General features: G+C 38.4%; 1 protein-coding gene across 3 annotated transcripts in view; it reads right to left on the bottom strand.

Moving 5' to 3' along the window:
* Positions 1–24,425, bottom strand: part of LOC127650743 (low-density lipoprotein receptor class A domain-containing protein 4-like) — a 138,036-nt gene that overhangs the window by 83,625 nt on the left and 29,986 nt on the right. For all 3 annotated transcript variants that reach the window (XM_052136355.1, XM_052136354.1, XM_052136356.1), the window contains exon 2: positions 12,426–12,866. In XM_052136355.1, the coding sequence (XP_051992315.1) occupies positions 12,426–12,465 (40 nt within the window). In that variant the 5' untranslated portion in view covers positions 12,466–12,866. The remainder of the gene's footprint in view (positions 1–12,425; positions 12,867–24,425) is intronic.

Below are 24,425 nucleotides of genomic sequence, written 5' to 3'. Positions count from 1 at the left end.
TTTCTGTCAACATTTACTCACCCTCATACCAATTCAAACCCGTGTGACTTTCTTTCTTCAAAGTATCACTAAAGGAGATTTTTTAGTAGAATGTTGATGCAGCTCTATTCCATACAATGAAAGTGAATGGTGACCAGAGAATGTTAAACTTAACAAAAATACATATATAACATATATATTATATATTTGATAATTTATAACATAATAAATAATAACATTATAATAAAATTCTAATAATAAATAAAATAAAATCATATAGTACATGTAATATGTAATATTAATATTACATTCTAAATATTTAATTTTAAGCTAAAACCATTTTAATTATTTCAATTTACACAGTTATGCAATTATATATTTAATTTAAATAAAAAATATTAAATCATTTATGTATATAATTTTTTTGACATATTTATTAGAATCATAAAATAATATGCACATAATCAAATCGCACAAATTATATTTTAGGGCTGCAATGAAGGGCAAGATTTGTAGTGAATGAGGACTTAAAGTTTAGTGTGTAGCTCACACATAATCGTATGTCATTCAGAAGGATTGGACTACAGTACTGAATCATACTGTATGGACTACTGTTATGGTGCTTTTGTGCTGCTGTTTTTGTCATTTTTGAGCTTGACAGCCACAGTCCCCATCCATTTTCATGAAAAAAGAGCAGTGTGAACATCCTGCCAATCATCTTTTTTTTTCCTCAATGTGTTGTGTCGGTGGCTTAACAAACACAACTTTTTTAAATTGTTCTCTCACATTTGCTTCTTTTTCAGGCAGGTTCTCTGACTTCGGGTCTCCCCTCACCTGAGAATTCAGTATCTGGTCTGCATGACGTCTCCAGACATTGTCTCCTACATCCACAGAGTACATCAGTGGTCCATGTCTTGTGACTATCTTTCCGGATTGCCACTTGTCACTTCGATAATCACAAGCGAGAACAGGCTGTCCAACGTGGAATCTTCTTATTTATATGTTTGAGCTGCTTGTTATCCACATTGCGGCGTACATCTGGTTTGAGAAGATCCAAGCAAGATCTCAGATTCCTCTTGCGAAATAACATCACCGGAGTCTGGTTTGTAGTGTCGTGGACTGCATTTCGATATGCAAAAATAATCTTGTGTTGCAAAGGCAAATCTTCTTTCTCCATCGGTTTCATTGCCTTTTTGAAAGTCTGTACAAATCTTTCCGCCAAGCCATTTGTTTAATTCCATTCAATAATTCTTCAGACACAAACTGCCTTCCATTGTTGGAACAGATTTGTTCTGGAGAATATGGTCCTCAGCACAGACATAGTTTGTTCAGATGTTGTTGATTACATTTTTATTACTTCAGGCCATTTTGAATGTGCATCCACTGCAATCAAAAACATGGAACCCATGAATGGTCCAGCAAAGTCGATGTGTACACGTCGCCATGAAGATGAGGGCCATTCCCATGGATGCAGGGGCGCTTGTTGTGGTGCATTATGCATCTTCTGGAATCCAGTACAACTTTTTGTGATGTCATCAATCTGTTTATCAATTCCTGGCCACCACACATAACTGCAGGCTAGGCTCTTAATTTTTACCATGCCAAAATTTCCTTCATGCAATGCATCCAACACTTGGGTGGCAGTTTTGGAGGAATCACCACTCTTGAGCCACACATCTGTGTTCCTTGACACATTGACAGTTGCTTTCTCCGTGCTGAGAATTCTGGATACATGGAATCTCCATGTGCTGGCCATCCATTAACTGTAATGTCATAGACTTTTGCCAGCCAGTACAGGATCATTGCTGGTTTCCTTCACAATGATTGCATTGGTTTCTGGTAGTGGCTCAACAATTGTAGCGTGAAACACTTCAGCTGGATCAACTGTTGATACCTTTTCTGAATTCTCCCACGGTAAACGTGACAAACAGTGACTTTGTATTCAATGTCGTACAGATGTGCTCCCAAGAATAATGGCCACCTCTGCAATATCTGTGCAGTCATTACCGGAACACCTTTCCATAGATTGAATATTGCCACGAGAGGTTGATGATCAGTAAGCAGTGTGGATCTTTGTCCATATAGGTAATGGTTAAACATTTTAACTCCCCACACAAGACTAAGTGCCTCTCGATCAATCTGTGCATGTGGCAGGGCGGAGGGTGGGGCCGGGTGGTGATTCTACACACCCTGTCCCTTATCAGGCTAATCAAGCTTCCGAGAGAGAGATAAAGGCCGACTGCGGAGGATTGTGCGAGAGAGAGATCGTTTACGGGCATATCCGTCATGTGTGTTTGTGTCTTTTGTTTATCATTAAAATATTATTTATATTATCAAGCCGGTTCTCGCCTCCCCCTTGCCTGTCTAAACCCCTTTACACTGCTCCAATCCCATAAGGTGAGTCATCGCATGCCAACTTAATGGACAACGAAGGGTTAAAATGAGACAGCATTTCTTTTGAAATGATTAGTCTTTAAGTCTCACAAAATGCTTGTTCACACTTTTTAGTCCTTTACCAAGCTGTCCCTGTTTGCAACAAAGCATTCAGGGGATGGAGTACTGTGGATAAGTTTGGCAAGAACTTGTGGTAATAGTTCACTTACCTCCAAGGAGGAGGTGCGCTCAGCACCGCTTCCATCTTCTCTTTTGTCTTGTGTAAGCCCTTACAGTCTATCACATGTCCACAGTATGAAATTTCTTTCTTAAAGAACTCACACTTTACTTTATTTGCTTGGAGTCCATACTCACTCGCCATGTCAGCAATTGCTTAAGATTGGAAAGATGTTCTTCATCATCTTTGCCGGTGACAAGTATGTCATCTAAGTAACACTGTGTTCCAGGAATGCTCAGAAGCACTTGGTCCGAAGCCCTCTACCAAATTGCAGGGGCTGAGGCAATACCAAACACAAGACGGTTGTATTGGTATAGTCCTTTGTGTGTGTTGATCATCAGATATTTCTTTGATGAATCATCAATCTCCTTCTGTAAATACTCTTGAGCTAAGTCCATTTTGTAAAGCGTTAACCTCCCGCCAGGAAGCGAAAATGTCCTCAATGCGGGGCAAAGGATACTGTACTGTGTGGAGCACTGGATTTACACTCACTTTGAAGTCGCCACAAATACGCACCTTTTGAGGTTTGTCTTGCTTAAAGTTAGATCTTTTCTTCATAACTGGGACTATGGGTGTTGCCCATTCACTCCATTCCACCTTGGACAAGACACCACTTTGTTCCAAGTTGTCCAGTTCTGCCTCTACAGCTGGTCGTATGGCATGAGGTACAGGTCGGGACTTCTGAAATGTTTGGTTTACATTGTCCTCTACTGTAATGTTTGCCTTGATGCCTTCAGTTTTCCTAGTCCTTTTTTAAACACTTATCCTGAGTCCTCCAATATTTTTGATAGTCTCCTACAGGTGTCACTGTTGCCATTCTCTGTTGACGCAACCAATGAATTAATGGTGTACCAGTCTAGACGGATTTTCCTTAGCCACTCACATCCACAAAATGGCGGTCCACCATTGCTCACTACATAGAGGTTGAGACGTTCAGTTGTATTCTTATATGTGACTTTTATCTTTCCTTCTAGTTCTCCAGTGTAAGTCTTTAACCGTTTCTTTGTCTTCTTTAGTGGTATGTGTGAGTATAGCTTTTTGTAATTCTCTGTGGAAATCACTGATAAAGCTGAGCCTGTTTCTAACACTATTTTGAGTTTTACTCCTGCCACTTGTGGTGAAATCCATATTATTTCATGGTCTTCTGTTTCTTCCACATTATGCAGATCAAGGCATGTCAAATCTCTCTCTGAATCTGTCACTTTTTTGTTCATTAGAACTTTTGCGTACATTTTTGTATTTTCCGCTTTGTGGTTTTCTCTCAGAGTACATTTTGTCTGTTTGCTTTTTAATTCCTTTGCACACTCTTTCAATGTGACCTTGTTTGTGACATTTTCTGCACTCTTTATCTTTAAACCAACAGTCATTTGGACCATGGGAAGTTATTCCACAATGGTAACATTTTCTATTTGTTTCAGTGACATTTTATTCATAGCACTTTCCATTGCTTTTTGGTGAATTTCTGATGCACCCTTCACTGCTGTTTCCATTGATATGGCAACATTCATTGCTTTTTCCAAAGTGAGTCTTTTTCAGATAGTAACTTCTTTTGAGTTCCCTCATAATGCAAGCCACAAACTAGCCTGTCTCTTATGGCATCAGACAATCCGGATCCAAATTTACAATGTTCTGATAATTTTCTCAATTCAGCCACATACTCAGAAATGCTTTCACTTTTGCTCTGATTTTGTTTGTGAAATTTAAATCTTTCAACTATAACCAATGGTCTTGGGATTAGATGCCCCTGTAGAGCATCTACTATTTCTCTAAACGTTTCATCCACTGGCTTTTCAGGGGTTAATAGGCTCCGCAACAACCCATAAGTCTTTGCTCCCATAACACTTAGCAGAACTGTTACTTTCCTATCGTCAGCTACTTCACTGGCTGCACAGTAAAGTTCCACTCTTTCAACATAAGTTGCCCAATCTTCAATGCTACCATCAAATGCAGCGATTGTTCGTATCATTTTCTATTGTTCCCCTTTACTTATCTGTATACGAAGTTTCTCTTTGTGCTCAATTACACTGCAGCTCACGCCTCCATTAGCTTGATTGGTGCTGCTCGTCAATGCGAGTGTATAGCACTGTTTTCTTCTGCAATCCTCCGTGTTTATGCAGTTTTTCACGACATGTGAAATGCAGGTTCACATTAACTTTCCTCTTTGCCAATCTGTTGTGTCGGTGGCCTTAACTAACACAACTACATTACAATAAACAAGCAGAGATGGACTTGTTGCTTTTCACAAGTTTTAGTTAAACAGTCGGAACTCTCATTAGAGTGCACACATTGGATTGGATATTAATCCACTACATGACTCATTCGTGTAATGTAATAAAGTAGTACCTTAAATGTACATATATTGCACAATGGAAGAAAGTTATGCTGGTTTTGAACAACATGAAGGTGAGTAAATGATGACAGGTTTATCATTTTAGGTTGAATAATTTCTTTGAGCTGATTTTCCCTAATCATTCTTTTGTCTAAAATGTTCTTAATTTGATTGAAAGTGGATATACTTGAAGGAATCTTTAAACAATTCAGTCCACTGTCTTTGCACAAAAACGACTGTAAAACCACAGTTTAATCTTGCCAGTATCGATTGTTTTTCTCTCCCCCTAACCCGTTTCTTTAATACGGTCATATTCCCCGTCATGCAGCCCACGGTAAACTCCCTCAACCTTTCCAAAGCTCACTACGCAAACCTGTGTGCCGTGGGCTTGCAAAATGACGGGAATAGATTTGGAAGCGGTCCACACTCAAAACGCCTCTGCCATAAAACACCAACACGATTCACACTCCAAAAATGATGTGTGTGTGTGTGTGTGTGTGTGTGTGTGTGTGTGTGTGTGTGTGTGTGCCGTGTCCAAAAAAAAAAGTGAAGAGAGCACAAGGTTTAAAATTGAGTATCTTCTGTCTCTGTTGCTAGGCAAAAACATGAGCAAATTAAATCAAATAATTTCTAAACAAAAATCAGCACCAGCATTCATAATTGGGATTAAATGACATTAAATTGGTATTAAATGAAAATCGAGTTCACTGAACAATGCCAGATTTATATTTATCAAATGACATGATCTTTAATTAAGTATATATAGCACTTGTCTAATTACATTCTCATTTACTAAGCTTTGTGGTTCTCTCTCTTAAACTCAAACATTTGAGTAGCAACACATGAATATAAAATGCAATTGTTAGGTCAGATTAAGTACTAATACAACATACATACACATACATACACTATAACAGGGGTATTCTACCAAAAGATTAGGCTAATATATTTCATCAGTCGAGGGCACTTGGATCTTAAAATTACAAGTTAAAATTAACATTTGTTTTCAAGCTGGGTGACAGCAGTCCAGTTTTTGTGTTTGAATATTTTTACATTTTGAATATTTATTTTTACATTCAGATAACATTGTATGGGACATAGGAGAACTTTTGTTTGAGAAACTATAAGTTACTGTATGGGGGTTCAGGGGTAACCCCTGAGAGAAAATTTAGAAAATGTAAAAGTCTAAATGGACCATTTTTATATTTTCCTAAAGTGAGAATCTAATAACAATAAACTAAAAATTTTCAACTTAAAAATACTGTTTGCCTAAGTTAAGAATAAAAGGGATGATTATGAAATAAAGGGAACATTCTCATCAGAAGCAGAGAACTCTACTAGCCAAGCTAACTAATCATTTATATTAATTATAACTAATAATCAGAGATGACGACATCTGATTTTCACAAGATTAAAACAAAAACTGTTTGTCATGAAATGCATGTAACATTTTTATTAATAAAGCTAAATTTAGACCGAAAAAAAAAAAAACTTTATTCTAAAAAGGTGACACGTGAACGTCCTGTCACAAACCTGCTTTAGACTGTCCGCACTATTAATTACAAGTGATCAAATCAGATTTGCATGTTCAGACATAACCCACCTATCTGCATGGGTTGCTTTGGTAATGACATAGGTGTACCCACGTGACGATTCTTTCAAAACAGATGCAGGAAAAATTAGGTGCATCATCTCGCTCTCCAAATAAGCACCCTATCCAGTCACGGTGAAGAACTCGCACAAGAAAAACTCAGCGACGGAGGAGACTGTTAAATATTGTGATGTTCCATGCTGCAGTCAGTGATTTTTGACGTCATCATTGTGTGTCGAATTAAGAGTGATGCAAAGACCATTTGAAATCCGAATTAAACAGCCAGAGCGTCCGGACTGAGACGCATCTGAAAAAATCCCAATGTGGTTTGAATCAGATTCGGAAAAATCAGATTTCATGTAGTTATTTGCTGTCTAGACTATCAAAAACTCATCTAGATACAATCTAGATATGCAAAAAAAATCATATTTTTAGTGGCAGTCTGAACAATTCCTACGTAGCCTAATCAGGCTTTATGCGACGCCACATGTATATCGTGAGGTAGAGAGGCAACACGCATGGAGCAGGAAATTGTGTTCGGCGCTTGAGAAAAAGATGATATAGCACTGATTGCCCCTGAGTGTTTGTGGTGTGTATAGCTTTGTTGTTTTGATGCACTCCTCACTTAAACTGTTGAAACTTTAAGAGAGGTCAACCGTTGTCATTATCTCGTGGTCTGGATGGAACCAAGCCGGGGTACGGTTTCGGACCACGATCCGCTAATTGGTGACCGCTGCAATATACACTGAGTGAATTAAATAGGCTAATGGCGGTAGGTAGAAAGTATATTCTATGTCTCTCAGTAGTACACCAGGGCATTCCAAGTCTCCTTCTGAAGGTTCTCTTAAACTCATTATAGTGTCATGTAGTGGATAGGCAGAGTTTCCATAATACATACAATTTTGGACAGTAACCTTTTCTCAGTCACAACATTTAGTGTGTCAATATTGGTCCCTAGGACAGACCCTCCCTTCCTCAGCAGTTTACCTATCCTGTTGGTATCCGCAATTTTAATGCTGTATCCCCAGTAAACCACTGCATAAAAGAGGGCACTTGCTACCACAGACTGTTAAAACATGCTAATCATGGGTGTACATACATTGAAAAACCTAAGCCTTCTTTAAAAATAGAGCCGGTTAAGGCCTTTCTTATATACATTCTGTGTGTTAATAGTCCAGTCGAGCTTGTTGTTGAGGTAAACTCCAAGGTATTTGTATGACTGTAACATGTTAACCTCCTCTTCCCTCATGGAAATAGGCATGTAAAGTCCCTTCTTCCTCCTCAAATCTAGCAACATCTCCTGTTTTTTCCACATTAACCTTAAATGATTCTGCTCACACCAGTCAACAAAATCACTAATTACTCCTCTGTACTCTCCATCCTCAACCCCCTTCACACATCCTAAAATCAATGTGTCATCTGAATATTTCTGTAGATGACATGTTCCATTGTTGTATTTGAAGTCAGATGTGTAAAGTGTAAATAGGAAGGGAGAAACGGATGTGCGACACAGACGGGATAAGCCATTGTGCACCGTCTCCAGGACGGCCCGAGTTGGGGTGGAAAAGATTATTTTTAGGGTGGCAGCTGCCACCCCATGCCACCCTTCTGGCCCCGCCCCTAGTATAGACCTGGTGCAATAGATAAATGATGGCATTCACACCAATGTTTTCTTGTTAAGCAAACTGAATCAGACCCACTTTGCCTCTCACCATAGGTCTGTGGAAACCCGACACAATCCTTTATAGAGTTTTTTAATTGAATTGAGGTATTTCATTGGGCTTATAGTCGTTTAAGGTGTCTGAACGGCCATTCTTAGGTATGGGGATCAGACATGAGGTTTTCCACAACACAGGAATCCATTCAATTGTCAAACTGAGGTTAAAAATGTACTGGAGAACTACACACAGCTGAGCTGCACACACCTTCAAAACCCTTGGTTTGATGTTATCTGGGCCCGCTGCATTGTCTTCTTGATCCTTTTCAGCTGTCTACTCAAATGGTTCATAGAGGGGCTTAAGGTGGGGCTTAAGCTTTTCCAAATTGTGGTCTGAACTACCCATAGGAGGGAGAGCTGTGGCACAGTATGTCTCCTTAATATTAGCATACAACAGGTCCAAAGTTCTGTTTTCTCTAGTGTAACAATCCACATACTGTTTGAAGTTAGGCAGCGTAGTTGAAATGGAGACATGATTAAAATAAAATTAGGAGAAAGGATATTAGGATATTCTTGCAGTTGGATTATGAATGATTTCACATGCAGTCTTTCCTTTAGCAGAGTGGGGGAATATACACCGATCAGCCACAACATTAAAACCACCTGACTAATATTGTTTAGGTCCCCCACGTGCCGCCAAAACAGCGCCAACCTGCATCTCAGAATAGCATTCTGAGATATTCTTCTCACCACAATTGTTCAGAGTTGTTATCCGAGTTAACATAAACTTTGTCAGTTCGAACCAGTCTGGCCATACTCAGTTGTTCTCTCTCATCAACATGGCATTTCCATCCTCAGAACTGCCGCTCACTGTGAAAATCCCAGAAGATCAGCAGTTACAGAAATACTCAAACCAGCCCATCTGGCACCAACAATCATGCCACGGTCCAAATCACTGAGATCAAATTTTTTTTCCCCATTTTGTTTGTTGATGTGAACATTGACTGAAGCTCCTGACCTGAAAATCTGCATGATTTTATGAACTAAACTGCTGCCACACGATTGGCTGATTAGAAAATCGAATGGATGACTAGTTTGAGTATTCCTGTAACTCCTGATCTCCTGGGATTTTCATACACAACATGCAGAATTATGCCTAAAACAAAAAAAAGTCCATTGAATCAGAAGTTCTGTGGACAGAAACACCTTGTTGATGAGAGAGGTCAACAGAGAATGGCCAGACTGGTTCAATCTGACAAAATCTATGGTAACTCAGATGGCCACTCATTTGTGGTACAATTGTGGTGAGAAGAATAGTATGTCAGAATGCTTTTCTGAGATGCGGGTTGGCGCTGGTTTTGGTGGCACGAGGGGGACCTACACAATATTAGGCAGGTGGTTTTAATGTTGTGGCTAATCAGTGTAGATAGCAAGAAAAATAACATGAGAAGTCCCTCAGTAAATATTATGGATGCATAGAGACCGTTATCAATTGATTATCGGGTTTACAGCCTCGTTTTTTAACAGTGATGCGTTTAGGATTACACCATCTATTATTGACCAGCACAGCAAGCCCTCCTCCCCTCCTTTGCTTATCACTCTCTCGCTGGCTCCTGTCCACACTGTATGAAAGCCATTGACAGTCACATTCGAGTCTGGTATATGGTTGTTGATCCACATTTCAGTAAAACTCATGACACTGCATTCCCGGAACTCTTTCTGACTCCTTGTCAGTGCTGCTAGCTCATCCAATTTTTTGGCCAATGCTCACACACATTGAGACGGGATTGATGGTTTCACACCTTCACTATAGACGAGATTGATGGTTTATATCTCCTTTTCTCTTTACATTTAGCCCCCGCTATACACCATAGCATTCTTCTCTATATTTCCCCTGGTAAGTCCTGTTTTCCGCCATATAGCACTACTGACTCCTGTAGCTTGATCCGCTGGTCCCGTGTATAAACAATTCCACTCTTCTTCAGACATGCATTACTGCTATTAAATAAAAATATTCTTGCAACCAAAAAAAGCAAGTAAAAAGGTCAACCACCTTCTCATGTCCACATTAACAAAGTAAACAACACTAAAAATTTCAAAAAAACAAAAACCGTTACGAACAACCACAAACTCTAAAGCTACTGCAACAGGCTGCCACGTTCACGGCACCCACCGAGGGGAAATGTACAATTTAAAAACATATTTGTGTTAAATTAATAATTTAATCAAACTATTCTGAGGAACTGACTGAAATTCAAAGATGAAATGTGTAATTTCTGAGCCACTAACATCATCAAATGGAATTGTAAAAAATGATTTATTTTGTCAGAGGTTCCATTGGTTGCACAAAGTTTTCGTATGGCTTCAGAAGACTTGAAATCTAGTGTTGAGTATGTATGGACTACTTTATGATAATATCATGTTGCTTTTTTTGTCCTTTTTGGAGCTTGAAAGTCCTTGTTCCCATTCACATCTCAGATTCTGCTCTATTCCACCTTTTTGACCCACAGAAGAAAGAAAACCATACTATATATAGTTTAGAATGACATGAGGGTAAATCAATTATTACAGAATTTTCATTTCAAACCAGCTTTGTAATGTTTATGTGATTTTGCCATTTTAGATTTTTTTGGTTGACAGGTTGCTTGTGATGGTGGGCCGGCATCGTTTCCTCTCAGTTGGAGAGCCCATCGCATGCTTTTGAACAGAATGTTCTACAATTTCACTTCTCTCCAATAATGAATAAAATAATGACCTCAGCTCAGCTTGGGGGACCTCCAGTTGTTAAAACAATATCCTCTACCTTCGGTCTCGCAGGAATTTTTGGATATATGGCTCCAAATTCCACTCCAAGTTCAAATTCCACATCTGATATTAAAAACGGGAGACTGAAGTATTTTCAGAGTCAGCATTTGGCCGACAAAGGCAAAAGTTTCACTTTCTGAAAACTGATTTAAACTTAATGATGTGTTCTCAAACATGTCCCAAGTGTTACTTCTTATTTACATTTTTTGTCATGCAAAAGACTTAACCAATCATTTAATTTTCATAAAATTATTCATAAAAGAGTTCTGAAACAAACCAACCAGCTCTGAGGTGAAACAGCTTTACAAATATTGATTTGAAGGAAAAATTAGACAAAAAGACAAAAGGTACAAGACAGTGTACTCAACATCTTTAATGAGGGCATGAATTACGACCCAATGAAGCACTGAAAATTATGTAATAAAATAAAAAACACTACATTAAAATATAAAACTAATTTTAAAGATGCTAATTTAAAGTGCAGAAACGACATATTACTTTTATTGCAAGATACTCCGAAATATTCAAATATATAAGTGTTTCAGAGAGTGGGGAGAATGACTCGATTGTGTCATTCAAAATGCATCATAGGAGTGGATCACTACAAAGCACGTGCTTTGTTGGCTGCAATTGACACTTTGCTAAGCTCCAGTCCACCCCCTTAGTTACGATCACTCGCTCTGACGAGCTCTGCAGAACTCCCCATTGGAATGAACAGGAGATTGCCATGAACGACTTTTTGGCAAAATATTGTCATAAACTGAATGGACTATATTTTTACGTGGGCTGGTATGAAGAGTGACATTGTAATGCATATTCATCTGAAGTTTTTTAGAAAATAAATTGTTAAATTACACAGTAATTTGATTAAAAATGGTGGAGACTGTGAATCAGTATCAAGGCAACAATTATTACAATCACCTGAAAAGAGTAAAACTTCATTTAATAGTGATTACACATCTAATAGTGCAAGTTAACCGCCTCATAACACACTCATTTTGATGCTATGAACTGTTTTTTTACTATCGCTTTTACTATGACTTGAGTCAAAACATTAACGTTCAGTTCTTAGCTTGGAGTAAATGTAGGTGTTGTTGCATTTGTTATATATTCATTTGGGACTGAGTGCTTACAAAAATATTTTTGTCATACTGTATATACTTTTACTGAGATATGAATGTGCTATTTTGGCCATTCAACTCATCCCTTTTGTCAACCTTGATTAATTTATTCACAAATTAGTGTCTGATAATACAAGGGTTATTGAGATAAAGTGAGTAGTATTACTCAGCTGGTCATGTGATCGCAACATGGCGGCCGCCATGAAAGGGCAACCTGTCTCGTGTAAATTACAGCTTTTTCTAAACCACTGATGAGTTTTTCACTCCTGTAAGTGTATATCATTTTCAACATATAATTAAAAATTTGCACCTATGTGTATAGTCAGCCTTACCTGTATTATTATGTGTGGCTGGGTAGTCAGCTGCCTGCATACTGCCCTTGCAGTAATGCTTGTGACTGCAGCTTCAACCAGTCCAGCAGAAAGAGCTGCTTTTGAAAGAGCGTGGCAGTACGAGCTCCATACCGGATCCTTCAAGATGGGCGTGAGAATTACTGTTTCAGCCTTTCTGGGCCAATGGAAGTCCTAAACTAAATGACCAATTTATACACTCAGTATAGTAAAATAAGAGACCCTATCCTCCGAGCCACAGATATGCAGCCATGGCTGAGTGTTCAAAGTTTCACTCTAGTGCTTGGAAGTTTTTTATTCACTTTTTCCCCACTTTTCAGGCTTGGCATATGAGTGACACAGATGCCAACAGGCTCCATCCTATCCAATGTCCTTGGGGTGCCATCATTTTTCAGGAGCCCTGGAGTTTCATCTCAAGAGAAACTGCAGAAAAAGAGAATCAGAGAAAACGGGTTAACAGTTCAGAAGTGGAAATTATATTTGACATAAGTTTAACTTTGAGCGTGCTGTCTAGATTGAATGTGATGACATACTGTAAAAAGAGTGTGTACCGCACATTATCAAGTTTCTATTGCGAAATCATACATACATACAGCTGTACAGCGTGACTGGTGTAGTCTGATTCACAAACCAATGACTCTTATGAGCTAGCCCTTTAAATTATTTGCTCTAAAGAACTCACAAGTTATCAGCTTGATGAATCATTCACTCAGTAATTTTCTCCTCATTAAAAAAGTCCACTGTGCTAAAAGTGCCCAAAGTTGAAGAAGCAAACATTATAGATCCCCCCCTGCAACAGCAGAATTTTGTAGGAAACACTAGGTTAACATGATTCTACTTTGATTCCTGTTCTCCTCCACTGGCTCATTTGGGAAGAGAGCCATATGGAAGGCTACACTGGAGAAACAACTTTCTTTATTTGTTCAGATGCAGAAACACAGCAGGGTGGCTCTTTGAAGTCTGGGAGATAAATATAACTGGCGGTGGCGTGCACACCTCTGAAAGTAAAATCAGATCCACATCAAACAGTACAAGAATAACAGAGACTCAATCAACAAGAGCAAATGAAACATTGTGAGCAGAGAGTGCAAGTGTGTAGACAGAAGGGAAAGCAAATAATGTGAATATTTGTTGGCAACTCTAAAAACAGCGTCTGGTTCTTGATTTATGCATCAATGTCTGCACAGGCATTGTATTGATGCCTTAAAGGAATAGTTCACCCAAAAATGAAAATTCTCTCATCATTTACTCACCCTCATGCCATCCCAAATGTGTATGACTTTCTTCTGAAGAACACAAATGAACATTTTTAGAAGAATATTTCAGCTCTGTACAATCTTATACAAATAAAAGTGTGCCAAAATTTTGAAGCTCCAAAATCGACATAAGGGAAACATAAAAGTACTCTGGATGACTCTGGTGGTTAAATCCATGTCTTCTGAATTTATCTGATAGGTGTGGGTGAGAAACAGATCAATACTTAAGTCCTTTTTACTTCACTTTCACCTTCTGTATTTGGTGATTCATTTATAATAAAATGACTTAAATATTGATCTGTTTCTCACCCACACCTATTATATCATGTTTTACACATGGATTTAACAACTGCAGTCATATATTACATTTATGCTCCCTTTATATGGATTTTGGAGCTTTGACATTTTTGGCACCCATTCACTTGCATTGTACTGACCTACAGAGCTGAAATATGTTTCTAAAAATCTTCATTTGTGTTCTGCAAAAGAAAGAAAGTCATACACATCTCGCACACCAGGGGGGGTGAGTAAATCATGAAAAAATTCGGTGAACTATCCCTTTAAATGCGTCCTGTGAACGCCCCTTAATCCTTATCCACTTTTGTTTTATGGAAAGGAGCTGCTCAGACATTATGCCTGACACCTTTTGTGTTTCATTGAAGAAAGACTATAGTACAGTATTGAAACATGTTGACATGAGATTGAGTAACTGACAAAAAAAAATGTATTTGCTTATTGACCATTTGTTCAGACAACCCACTATCTCAGGACTCATTAGTCTATGGCAGATCATTAGTCTATGGACATAGACTGTCACAGGCAGTGTGTTCAACCAGAGGATGAAGATGTTTAAAATAAAAGAACACATCCAATTTGAACAACAGTGGAGTTGATATATAGAGATAAGGATGTGGGAGGAATTTGGATGAATTGTGAGTGAAGTTTTCTTTTTGTCCCCAGGATACATTTTGTTCATTGTTTGACTGACAGCTGCGATATCAGCCAGCACGCACGCAGCCAAGACACTTCCTCGCTCCTCTCCACCTTGTGTCAGCATTATGCGCACTGAATATCTCTTTCTGGAAATCGGCCAGTGTTCTGCAGCTCACAGTGATAAACTGAAAATGGAAGATAGGGCCTAAATGCAACAACTGCAGCAGATATCGAGTAATGCGAAGGACTGATTGGCACTCCAAGTGTCCCTACTACTTTCTAAACTTATAAAAACAATTGTTAGATGCTGACTCATTTGCAGATACTGTATATTTTTACGCAGGTCACGGGTGTTTAGGTCACAAATATAATGGTCCTCTTTAATCCTTTAAAATAGTAAAGGCGCTGGATAAAATAATTCACTGAAGTAAGGCTTTAAATATGATAAAGGCCAAAAATGTTATAATTGTTACTTTAAAAATACACAAATTCAGAATGTACAAGAAAAACTCAAATTATTACCTAATAATATTTGCATTGAGAATATATGACACTGTCCTTGCCAAAACCTAAAATCTCAATGGAAGTCACAATTGACAGGTCTTGTGACACAAACTCTTCACAAGAGTTTTTTTAATTTATTTACTAAAAATCAACAGGGCCAAAAGTGCCCATAACATCTGACCATACATGTATTCCACAGGCTACACCTTGCTCCTCGAAGCTAGGCCAGGAAAGCACATCTTAGACTGGGGCTATCTGGGAAATAAATAAAATTCAGTCATGACTGAATGATAAACAAAAGGTTCCAACGACACAGGAATCTTGAAGCTCGGCTTTGACATAATACACTGACTAATCCTCGCATTCGCCTGTCAATGGGTGCCATTGCATTATGACACAAGCACACGGCAGCTCCTTGCATTAAGATGAGAGAGGCCGGAGGGCATGTTGCTCTTCTGACTTTGATTAACAATCTGACAAATTCACACCGTGCCTGATAAAGGCAGTTTGGCTGACAGGCAAACACAGGCACACATACAGTGAAGGTGAAGCCTCCACCCACAGACCACTGACGTTCTGGTACATTTGCAACCACAGTGTAGACACCCAAAATGCAGCACTGCTGACAAAGCAAATCTACTGCATTGAATTTATTTTCCATCACACATGAAGAAAATGCAGTTCTGTTTATTTATTCGGTTCCATTTATGACTTATTTGACAATAAATGATCTTTTGGTTTTAGTTTCAGCAAGTTTCCCCATGATGCAAGCCGAGTGAGAAACCCTAACCCATTCCTGACCTTAATATCAATCTTTGTTTCTGACCATACTTAGGATACTCTCCCCACACACAGTCCTAACACTTTATGTAACCAGCTGTCTTATATAACTGGGCATATTCAAAAGCCAGTATGCAAATCATACAATGACTTTCAGGAGGGTGACGTTAAAGACATTTCTAAAGATCATTTTCTGGATCCAATGTAACCCAAATTGTCTTTTGGCATCCCAAGCACAGTTAGCCAAATGTCTTTCATAAAGACTTCTTAAACAAAACACTATATATTTTTTTGTAATTTACTTGTGATAGGCCTTCATAGAGCACAATAGCCTCATTCCAGCAATAAAAATCACATTCAGGGAAATTAATTTTTAACAATAACTTATACATTTTAAAAGACAGACATACCTTGAGCACCGAAGTTGTTAGTCGATGGTTCATGCGTCACCTGAAGCCATTAGTCCACGTTATTTCAACCAATTTTTTTTTTTAAATCACATTAATAGAATAATTTTTATGAGGAACTTGACTACATTACCAATGTTCCTTAAGAAAGATCTACCAATTAGAGAATCACAGAGCACAAAGCTCGCCAAAAGAGCTCTGCAGCGACCGTCCACTTCCATGAGGCACTGCAAATTATGTCACTGAATCTCAAACTACTTATATTATGGCTGCACGATTATACCAAAAATCATAATTGTCAATTATTGCCCTTGATACTGTAATCGCGATTATTAATGCCGATTAAAATATTAAATTACCACGATGTCACAAAGTAAGCAACAGTGCGGTTCTTCAGAGTAGCAGATTTCAATGGTGGATAAGAGCTGTGCTGCAGTTTCTTTTAAGCATTATATTATATTGTATTGTATTTTATATTGTAATATGTTTGTTAAGGTAAAGCAAATAAAAACATATTTTAAATGGACATCTATGGTATAGAATAAATTTAATTATTGCAAAATGACTGCTTAAATTATTGACCACGTACAGTAAATAATATGGCATATGCAATATTCAAACTTATTAACAGCTGATTTAAATCAAGTTACTGCGTTCCGTAAGCCCTTTAGTGGCGTGACAGGGGACCATTCATACCATTAGATCTTCAATGGCACTTTTGTTTATGTAAGATCATAGTTAGATCATTTCTGAACTCAATGGTTGCATTTTGGAAATTAAAAACAGTCATTTGCTATCGGAGACACCTCCAAAACACAATTAAAACAGTTAAGCTGAATTACTTTATTGCTATTTTGTATGAATCAAATTCACATTGGCCTAATTATTAACATGAAAAAACTAAACTTTTATAAATATTGTAATAAATTGTACACAGAAATCAAGCAACGTGACAAACTCTCCCATTACAATGACTGCTGTTGGATTTTAAGAGTGAATGCACATAGATGCATGGAAAGCTATAGAACCCTTGCTCCTTATTTAGTGAATGATTACCCTCCAGTGTGTTGACTGTCTGCACTGGTCTCAGAACAGTTAGAAATGCACATTATTTTCATCCTAACTCCATATAGGATTTTCATCCTAACTCCATATAACTCCATTTTTGTGTACCATATTCACGCACCTCACAAAAACAAAAAGGGTTTCTTGTAATTGGGATTAATTTATGGAACTCTTTGGACATTGTGCAAAAAACATGTAACACGATTGTTCAATTCAATAAAATGTATAAAAAAAAAATGTTCTTAGAACATACGAAGGCAGTGAAGCATAAGAACCAATGTTTGACAAATTTGAAATTGTTAATTATTTAGATGTGAAGTAATATGGTACCTCGATAAAGAAAAAGAAAAAAAAACGGCGAGCCATCTGTTTTGTGTCAGATAAAATGATTGAAAAACGGGGCATGTAATTATAAGACTAGGTCTTCCTCATGCTCCTTTTCAGCAGTGAATGTTATTATTTTATTTTTTTTTTTTTTTTTTTGTTGATGTGATTAATATTGTGTCTGTAATAACATCATGACTGAATAAAGAACTTGAACTGATATAAAGCCTCTGAAAGCAAAATGTTTCGGCATTTGCACGAGCCCATTTATCACAATGAATATAGGGATGCGTTTACTAATGTTAATGGATTTATAAAACAAAATGTATATTAAAATGAAGTGAAATTACCCACAGTTATTCAATGTCTATGTCTTATTTTTATCTTTTGAGGGAATAAGGTCCCAGTTTCCACATATGTGGACATCATGTTTATCAGAGCACTGACGCACAGAAAATGAACAGATTTTTTTAAAATGGCATATTACACTAAACTAGAGACACTACTCTTTACAAGACACTACTCTTTTGTAGGCACTGCGCCCGTAGAAGCACTTCACAGAAATAAACGTCTTGCTGTTGTGTAACGTGACAAGGTGCGCCAGAACTTTAACCCTTAAATGACAGCGTAGAGTCTTGTAAACTGTATTCAGTCAGTTTAAATGAATTTAAATTGCGTTGTGTGTAGCAAAGCCAAAATACAACATCCACATATGTGGACACGGGGGTCGCACAAGGTTAAATTACACCAATCATACCCCAAATGTGAATTTTGAATCAAAAGCAATATTAACAAGTATTTAAGCATTCATCCTGTTTCATCGGTTTTTGGGATGGTAAGCACACTGCCGATAACATCCTGCTATTAACAGAGCATACACCTACTATCCAGTAGTCGACTAGCTGTCCAACATTGACAAGTTGATTAGTAAAGTTGACTAGTTACTCTACATTTCTTTTTATATAAACTTTGTGTGTTTATATAACATTTTTAGTGGTGGTGCTTTAATTTTGTTGCACTATGTCTAGCTGTTTATGAATGGAAGATGTCTTAAAGGACTAGTTCACCCAAAAAAAAAATAATTCTCTCATCATTTACTCACCCTCATGCCATCACAGATGTGTATGACTTTCTTTCTTCTGCAGGACAAAAATGAAGATTTTTAGAAGAATATTCCAGCTATGTTGGTCCATTCAATGCAAGTGAATGATGGGCAAAACTTTAAAGATCCAAAAAGCGCATAAAGGCTTCTTTAAAAGTAATCCATACAACCCCAGAAGCTTAATCAAAGTCTTCAGAAGTGATACAGTTGGTTTTGGGTGAAAACAGGCCAAAATATAACTCCTTTTTCACTGTAAATCTTGCAATATGCGGTCTTTAGGCACGATCATGATTTCAAGCTTGATTACACTTCCTAGAGCTTGACCCAAGGGCAGAGCGCTAGATGCCGCTAGGAAAGGTAATAGAGCTTGAAATCATGATTACCAAAGAGACTGCTGTCAATATTTATAGTGAAAAGAGAGCAATATTTTGGTCTGTTGTCACCCGAAACTGGTTAACCCACTGGACTTTAATGATGCCTTTATCTGCTTTTTGGGCCTTCAGAGTTCTGGTCCCCATTCACTGCGTATGGACCAAAAGAGCTGAAATAATCTTCTAAAAATCTTAATTTGTTTTCAGCAGATGAAAGAAAGTCATACACATCTGGGATGGCATGAGGGTGAGAAAATGATGAGAGAATTTGTGTACAACGTGTATACGGTGGCGATTTCACCCATCAAAGTTCACCAAACTTGCGAAATCAGCGCAAGGAAATTCTTTGCCACTGAAAGTCCATAGTGTGAAATTCACATTTGTGTAGATTACCATTAAGATGACAGTATTTCGCTCATGGAATTTCCCTGTGCAAAGGTATGTGTGACCGCGCCTTAAGGCCAGATCCAGTACTTTACTCAAGTAAGCATACACAGATGCGAGCACTTAGCCACCACATTGCCAATGTGTGGTCCGGTTGAACATGCTTAAAAGGACATTCTTGCATTACTGTGAACTCCAAATACTTAATTTTCACTATCGTCACTTTTGCTGAATCCTCCCTTGTTCACGTAACTCAACAAATGCATGCAAATATGTGAACTTAATTTAGCAAGTTCATCCAGTCTGACCCTACGTTACCACTGGCGCGTTGTGAGCGATGCTGAGAGCGTTTTCAATTCATTCCTTTGAAAGCAGAGCGTCATGCTCGCAAGGTGGATTGTAGGATTGGCAGTGGTGCGGAGCAAGCTCTCTCCTAGCGCTGTGAGTGCCTTTGAGTGGATTTCGTCCACCCCAGTGGAAACGCAGCCTGAGAAAGCCAAACTGCTTGTGTTTTAGCGACACGCAGTAAATATTGAAAATTCCTCAAAAGCTTATCATGGATTTTCTTTATCGTGATATATATCGATATCATTTTATCGCTCAGCCCTACGTTAAATTGCTTTGTCCAATGAGCTATATTTGTGCCACTCAAACAGCAGAGAGTTACGAGTCTAATTTGTTGAGCTACATGCCAATACATTTACCATGACAAAGCGAACAGTTGGAAGCCAGTTGTTAAATGAAAGAATACATTAAACTTAGGCCTATGTAAGTTCAACGAATATATAAAGTAAAACCAGCACAATAATAACAATATGTACCACTGACAAATCCAAATGGTTTGGATTTACTCAAAAAGCACTTGTCCAACTTACTTGAATTTCTTTAGTTCATACATCTGAACAGTGGCGGTTTAGAACTATTCAATACTGTTGTGTGACACCAATTTTCACTGCCTTTTTAAGTAAATCCAACAGTAAATTGCAGCGAACCCAAGTACTCAAAATCTGTGCCATTAAACTAGAAATGTTATTAGTCAGTTAATTTGCAATAAATATTTTGACTAACTTACTCAGCAATAATCTGTTTTAACTGTTGTTGTGCCATGTCAGTAGCTGTATTAAAAGAGAAGATTCCTGTACTAACGAACAGTTCACATTAATATCTGCTACAGCTCCCCTTGTGGCAACGTTGAGAGACACGTACTTGTGGAATGCAACAATGCTCAAAATCAAACTTGTGTAGCTAGTTTGACATCACGTAATTGCATAGAGTATCAGGATTAGGTAAACCCGAATCAAGACTAATTATACAGGGCTTCTTTAAGACTGTCTAGCTGTTCAGGCAACCCACCAACTACTCTATTTTTAAAATGTAACTTTGCACATGCCTACATTTGATTCATCATTTTGTTAAATGTATTTGTCTGGATTTAACTATATACCAATCAAGGACAGACCACATACACACCTGTTGTTCTCTCTGCAGTCCTGCCATGCTCCTATTGTGACACAAGGCTTTTGCCTTATCCATTAGATGAGTCACACAGCTCAATTAAGCCTCCCCTGGTCTCACACACACACACACACACACACACACACACGCACACACACACTTCAAGCAGGCTGAGTGCTCAGATGGGCAGCACTGTATATAGTGGGTCTGGCCTCAGGCAAACATCTCATCCAGACTTTTGACCATAGGCATATAGTCTGACTCAGTTTGCAGCATTTCTGGCCAAGAAACGCCCACTTAGACATGAGGAAACTGCAAGACTGGCATGTTAAGTGGTCAACCAGAGTTTTTTTTGTGTGGAATTATCTGAAATTGATACTACCACAATAAGAGAACAATGTGGAAAAAAATCACAATGGTGAAACGAAAATAATTATGATGAAGCAGTCTCAGTCCACAAACAGCTGTACAGAAAACTAAAAATGGGCAGACTTTGGTTGGTAGACAAGACGTAGATTAGAATTCCTCAGAATCCAAAAGTAATAAGTACAGATTATTTAACTAAGAAAATAAAGCTTTCAGAAAATAAAGCATAAAACACCAGAAGAATAAAATATATCAAAATATCTAAGATTCTAAGATAGCAGAGTGAATGCACATAAAGCTGCTGGCCCTGACGGCATCCAGGGCTGAGTGTTCAGGGCCTGCGCAGAACAGCTGGCTGACGTCTTCACCAAAATTTTCAGCCTCTCCATGGCCCAGGCCATTGTCCCCACCTGCTTCAAAACAGCCACCATTGTACCAGTACCAAAATATGCTGCTGCAGTGGCCCTCAACGACATCCGCCCCATTGATCTTACATCATAGCAAAGTGTTTTGAGAGGCTGGTCCTCTCCCACCTGAAAACATGCTTGAACACTGGACCCATATCAGTTCGCCTACAAACCCAACAGGTCAACTCAGGATGCTATCGCCTCAGCTCTTCACTCCACCCTGACTCACTTGGACAAAAACAACATGTATGTCAGGATGCCATTCATTGATTTCAGTTCTGCCTTCAATACTGTGATCCCATCCAAGCTGATCTCCAAGCTCACTGATCTTGGCATCAGTCCCTCCCTCTACAACTGGACCTTGGACTTTCTCACTAACATACCACATTCTGTTACGATCAGCAACCACAAATCCTATATATATTCATTTGTATCTTGTACTGTATTATTAGACATTTGCCTTAAGCTTGTCTCTGCTTCTCTACCTCATAAATTTGCACACACAAAAAAATAAATAATTGTATATTCTCCATATTATATATATATATATATATACACACACACACACACACACACACACACACACACACACACACACACATATATTGCTATTTCCCTTCTGGTTAGATGCTAACTGCATTTCATTGGCTCTGTACTTGTATTTTGCACAATGACAATAAAGTTGAATCCAATCTAATCTAATTCTGGTTAAGAAAAACTGTACGTTTTGCATCTTCATTTTTAAGGCTCCATATGGTTAAATCGCAGATATGTGGGGTTCTCAATGTGGTTCCATACACAAACTGTTAAAATGTACCCATTTACAATGGTTGCATAAACAAATGTGAGTGGTCCTCCATTCACACCTTGATTGATCTGGCTGTGTGTCCTGCTGGAAAAACCAATCCTCAGAGTTGGGGAGCATTGTCAGAGCAAATTTTCTTCCAGGATAACCTTGTATGTAGCTTGATTCATGTGTCCTTTACAAAGATGAATCTACCCGATTCCAGCTTTGCTGAAGCACCCCCGATCATCACTGATCCTCCACCAAATTTCACAGTGGGTGCGAGACACTCTGTCTTGAAGGCCTCTCCAGTTCTCTGTCTGACCATTAGATGACCAGGTGGTGGATCAGTGATGATCTGTATGTGATTTAACCATATGGAGCATTTAAAATTAAGATATAAGAAGGATAGTTTGTTCTGAACAAGAATATAAAAATATATTTAGAAATGTTTTAAACTTCTGGTGTTATAACCACTCCAATTTAACACAAAAAAAAGTTGGACTCACCCCATGGACAATCAATGCAAGAAGAGGTGCTAAAGTCAATTGATTTTAGTAGTAGACCTGCTGTGCGAATCTTTGTGCCACCTTTCTTAAGTTATTTTTTACCTGTAGTTTTGCTACAAAATGAATGTCTACAAAATAGTGGATTACTTGTCCTGATCCATTCCAGGGCATTTCATATTTTGTCTTTCATCATCATTTACGCCAAACAAAAAAAAAGATAAAAAACTAAATTTTGAGCCGTGGACCTTGACAAGCAACAGAACAATTTCTGTTTCTGTTGTGTCACACTGAGTAGCCACACCCACAGTAAAATCTCATTGGTCCAAATCAGTCGATGATCCATGGGTGTGCCATCTGAGGCTGAGACTTATAACAACACCATCTACATGAAGGCAGGAAAGCAAAAAAATCTTTTCCAAACAAAACTGCACAGGATTACACAGTGGATAAAAAGAAATTGACCCGATGAGTGTTTGCACATCTACAGCATGAATAAGGATGACAGGCCCAGAACTGTCGTGTCTGCCTGTATACTTTCTGTATTTGTGTCTTAGAATTGTAATATGTGTATAATTGTGTTGTATTTTCAGTGTCTAATTATTGTCTCTGTGTGTGCACAGGGGTCCAGGGCTGAATGGTGCCAGTCTGAGAGTGTCTCTGTTGTACCCGTCTCGTCTGCCAGGCTTTCGATCGATTTATCAAGACAACAGCCCCCTAACGCCATCTCTGTCTCTTTCAAACACACAAAGTGAGACAGCCCCCACTCACCCCTGCCACCATCACATTTTCCCTTCTGACAAATGCTTGCCAGCCAGACACAGTGTATCACACACACACAGGGTGGTGGTGGGGAGTTGGCACAGAGGGAATCATAACACTTGATGGTAGAGGAGCATGACGGAGGTAAATAACATAATTGTCTCTTTTATTTGATTTAAAGCACAATAAAATATGGAAATAAAAAACGTGGGAGGATGTTTTCCCCCCTTCCCCTCCCTGCGCAAAAACGTCTGTCTCTCGCCTGCATCATTATCTGTCTGCCTTGTTCTCAATTGCCTGATGAGACAGAGCTTGCGGGGGAACAGAAAAGCCAGCGGAACATTTTTAATCTCTGTTGTGTTCCCCAAAAGAACAAATGACAAAAAATAGAAATGAAAAGCAAAGTATGAAAGGAAAGTGTAGCAGTGTGGGTGGAGTTGTAACAGGGGCCTTTTCCCCCAGTGAAAAAAGTACTCTGGTGGCAATACCATGGTAAGGTAATAGAATCATATGGTAATAACATGGTACGTTGATACTTTATATGCCATGGCACCGTGTCTATGATTCTGGTAAGGT

The sequence above is a fragment of the Xyrauchen texanus genome, chromosome 10, assembly GCF_025860055.1.
Source record: "Xyrauchen texanus isolate HMW12.3.18 chromosome 10, RBS_HiC_50CHRs, whole genome shotgun sequence".
Taxonomy (NCBI): Eukaryota; Metazoa; Chordata; class Actinopteri; order Cypriniformes; family Catostomidae; genus Xyrauchen; species Xyrauchen texanus.
This window is presented reverse-complemented; position numbering and strand designations above follow the sequence as displayed.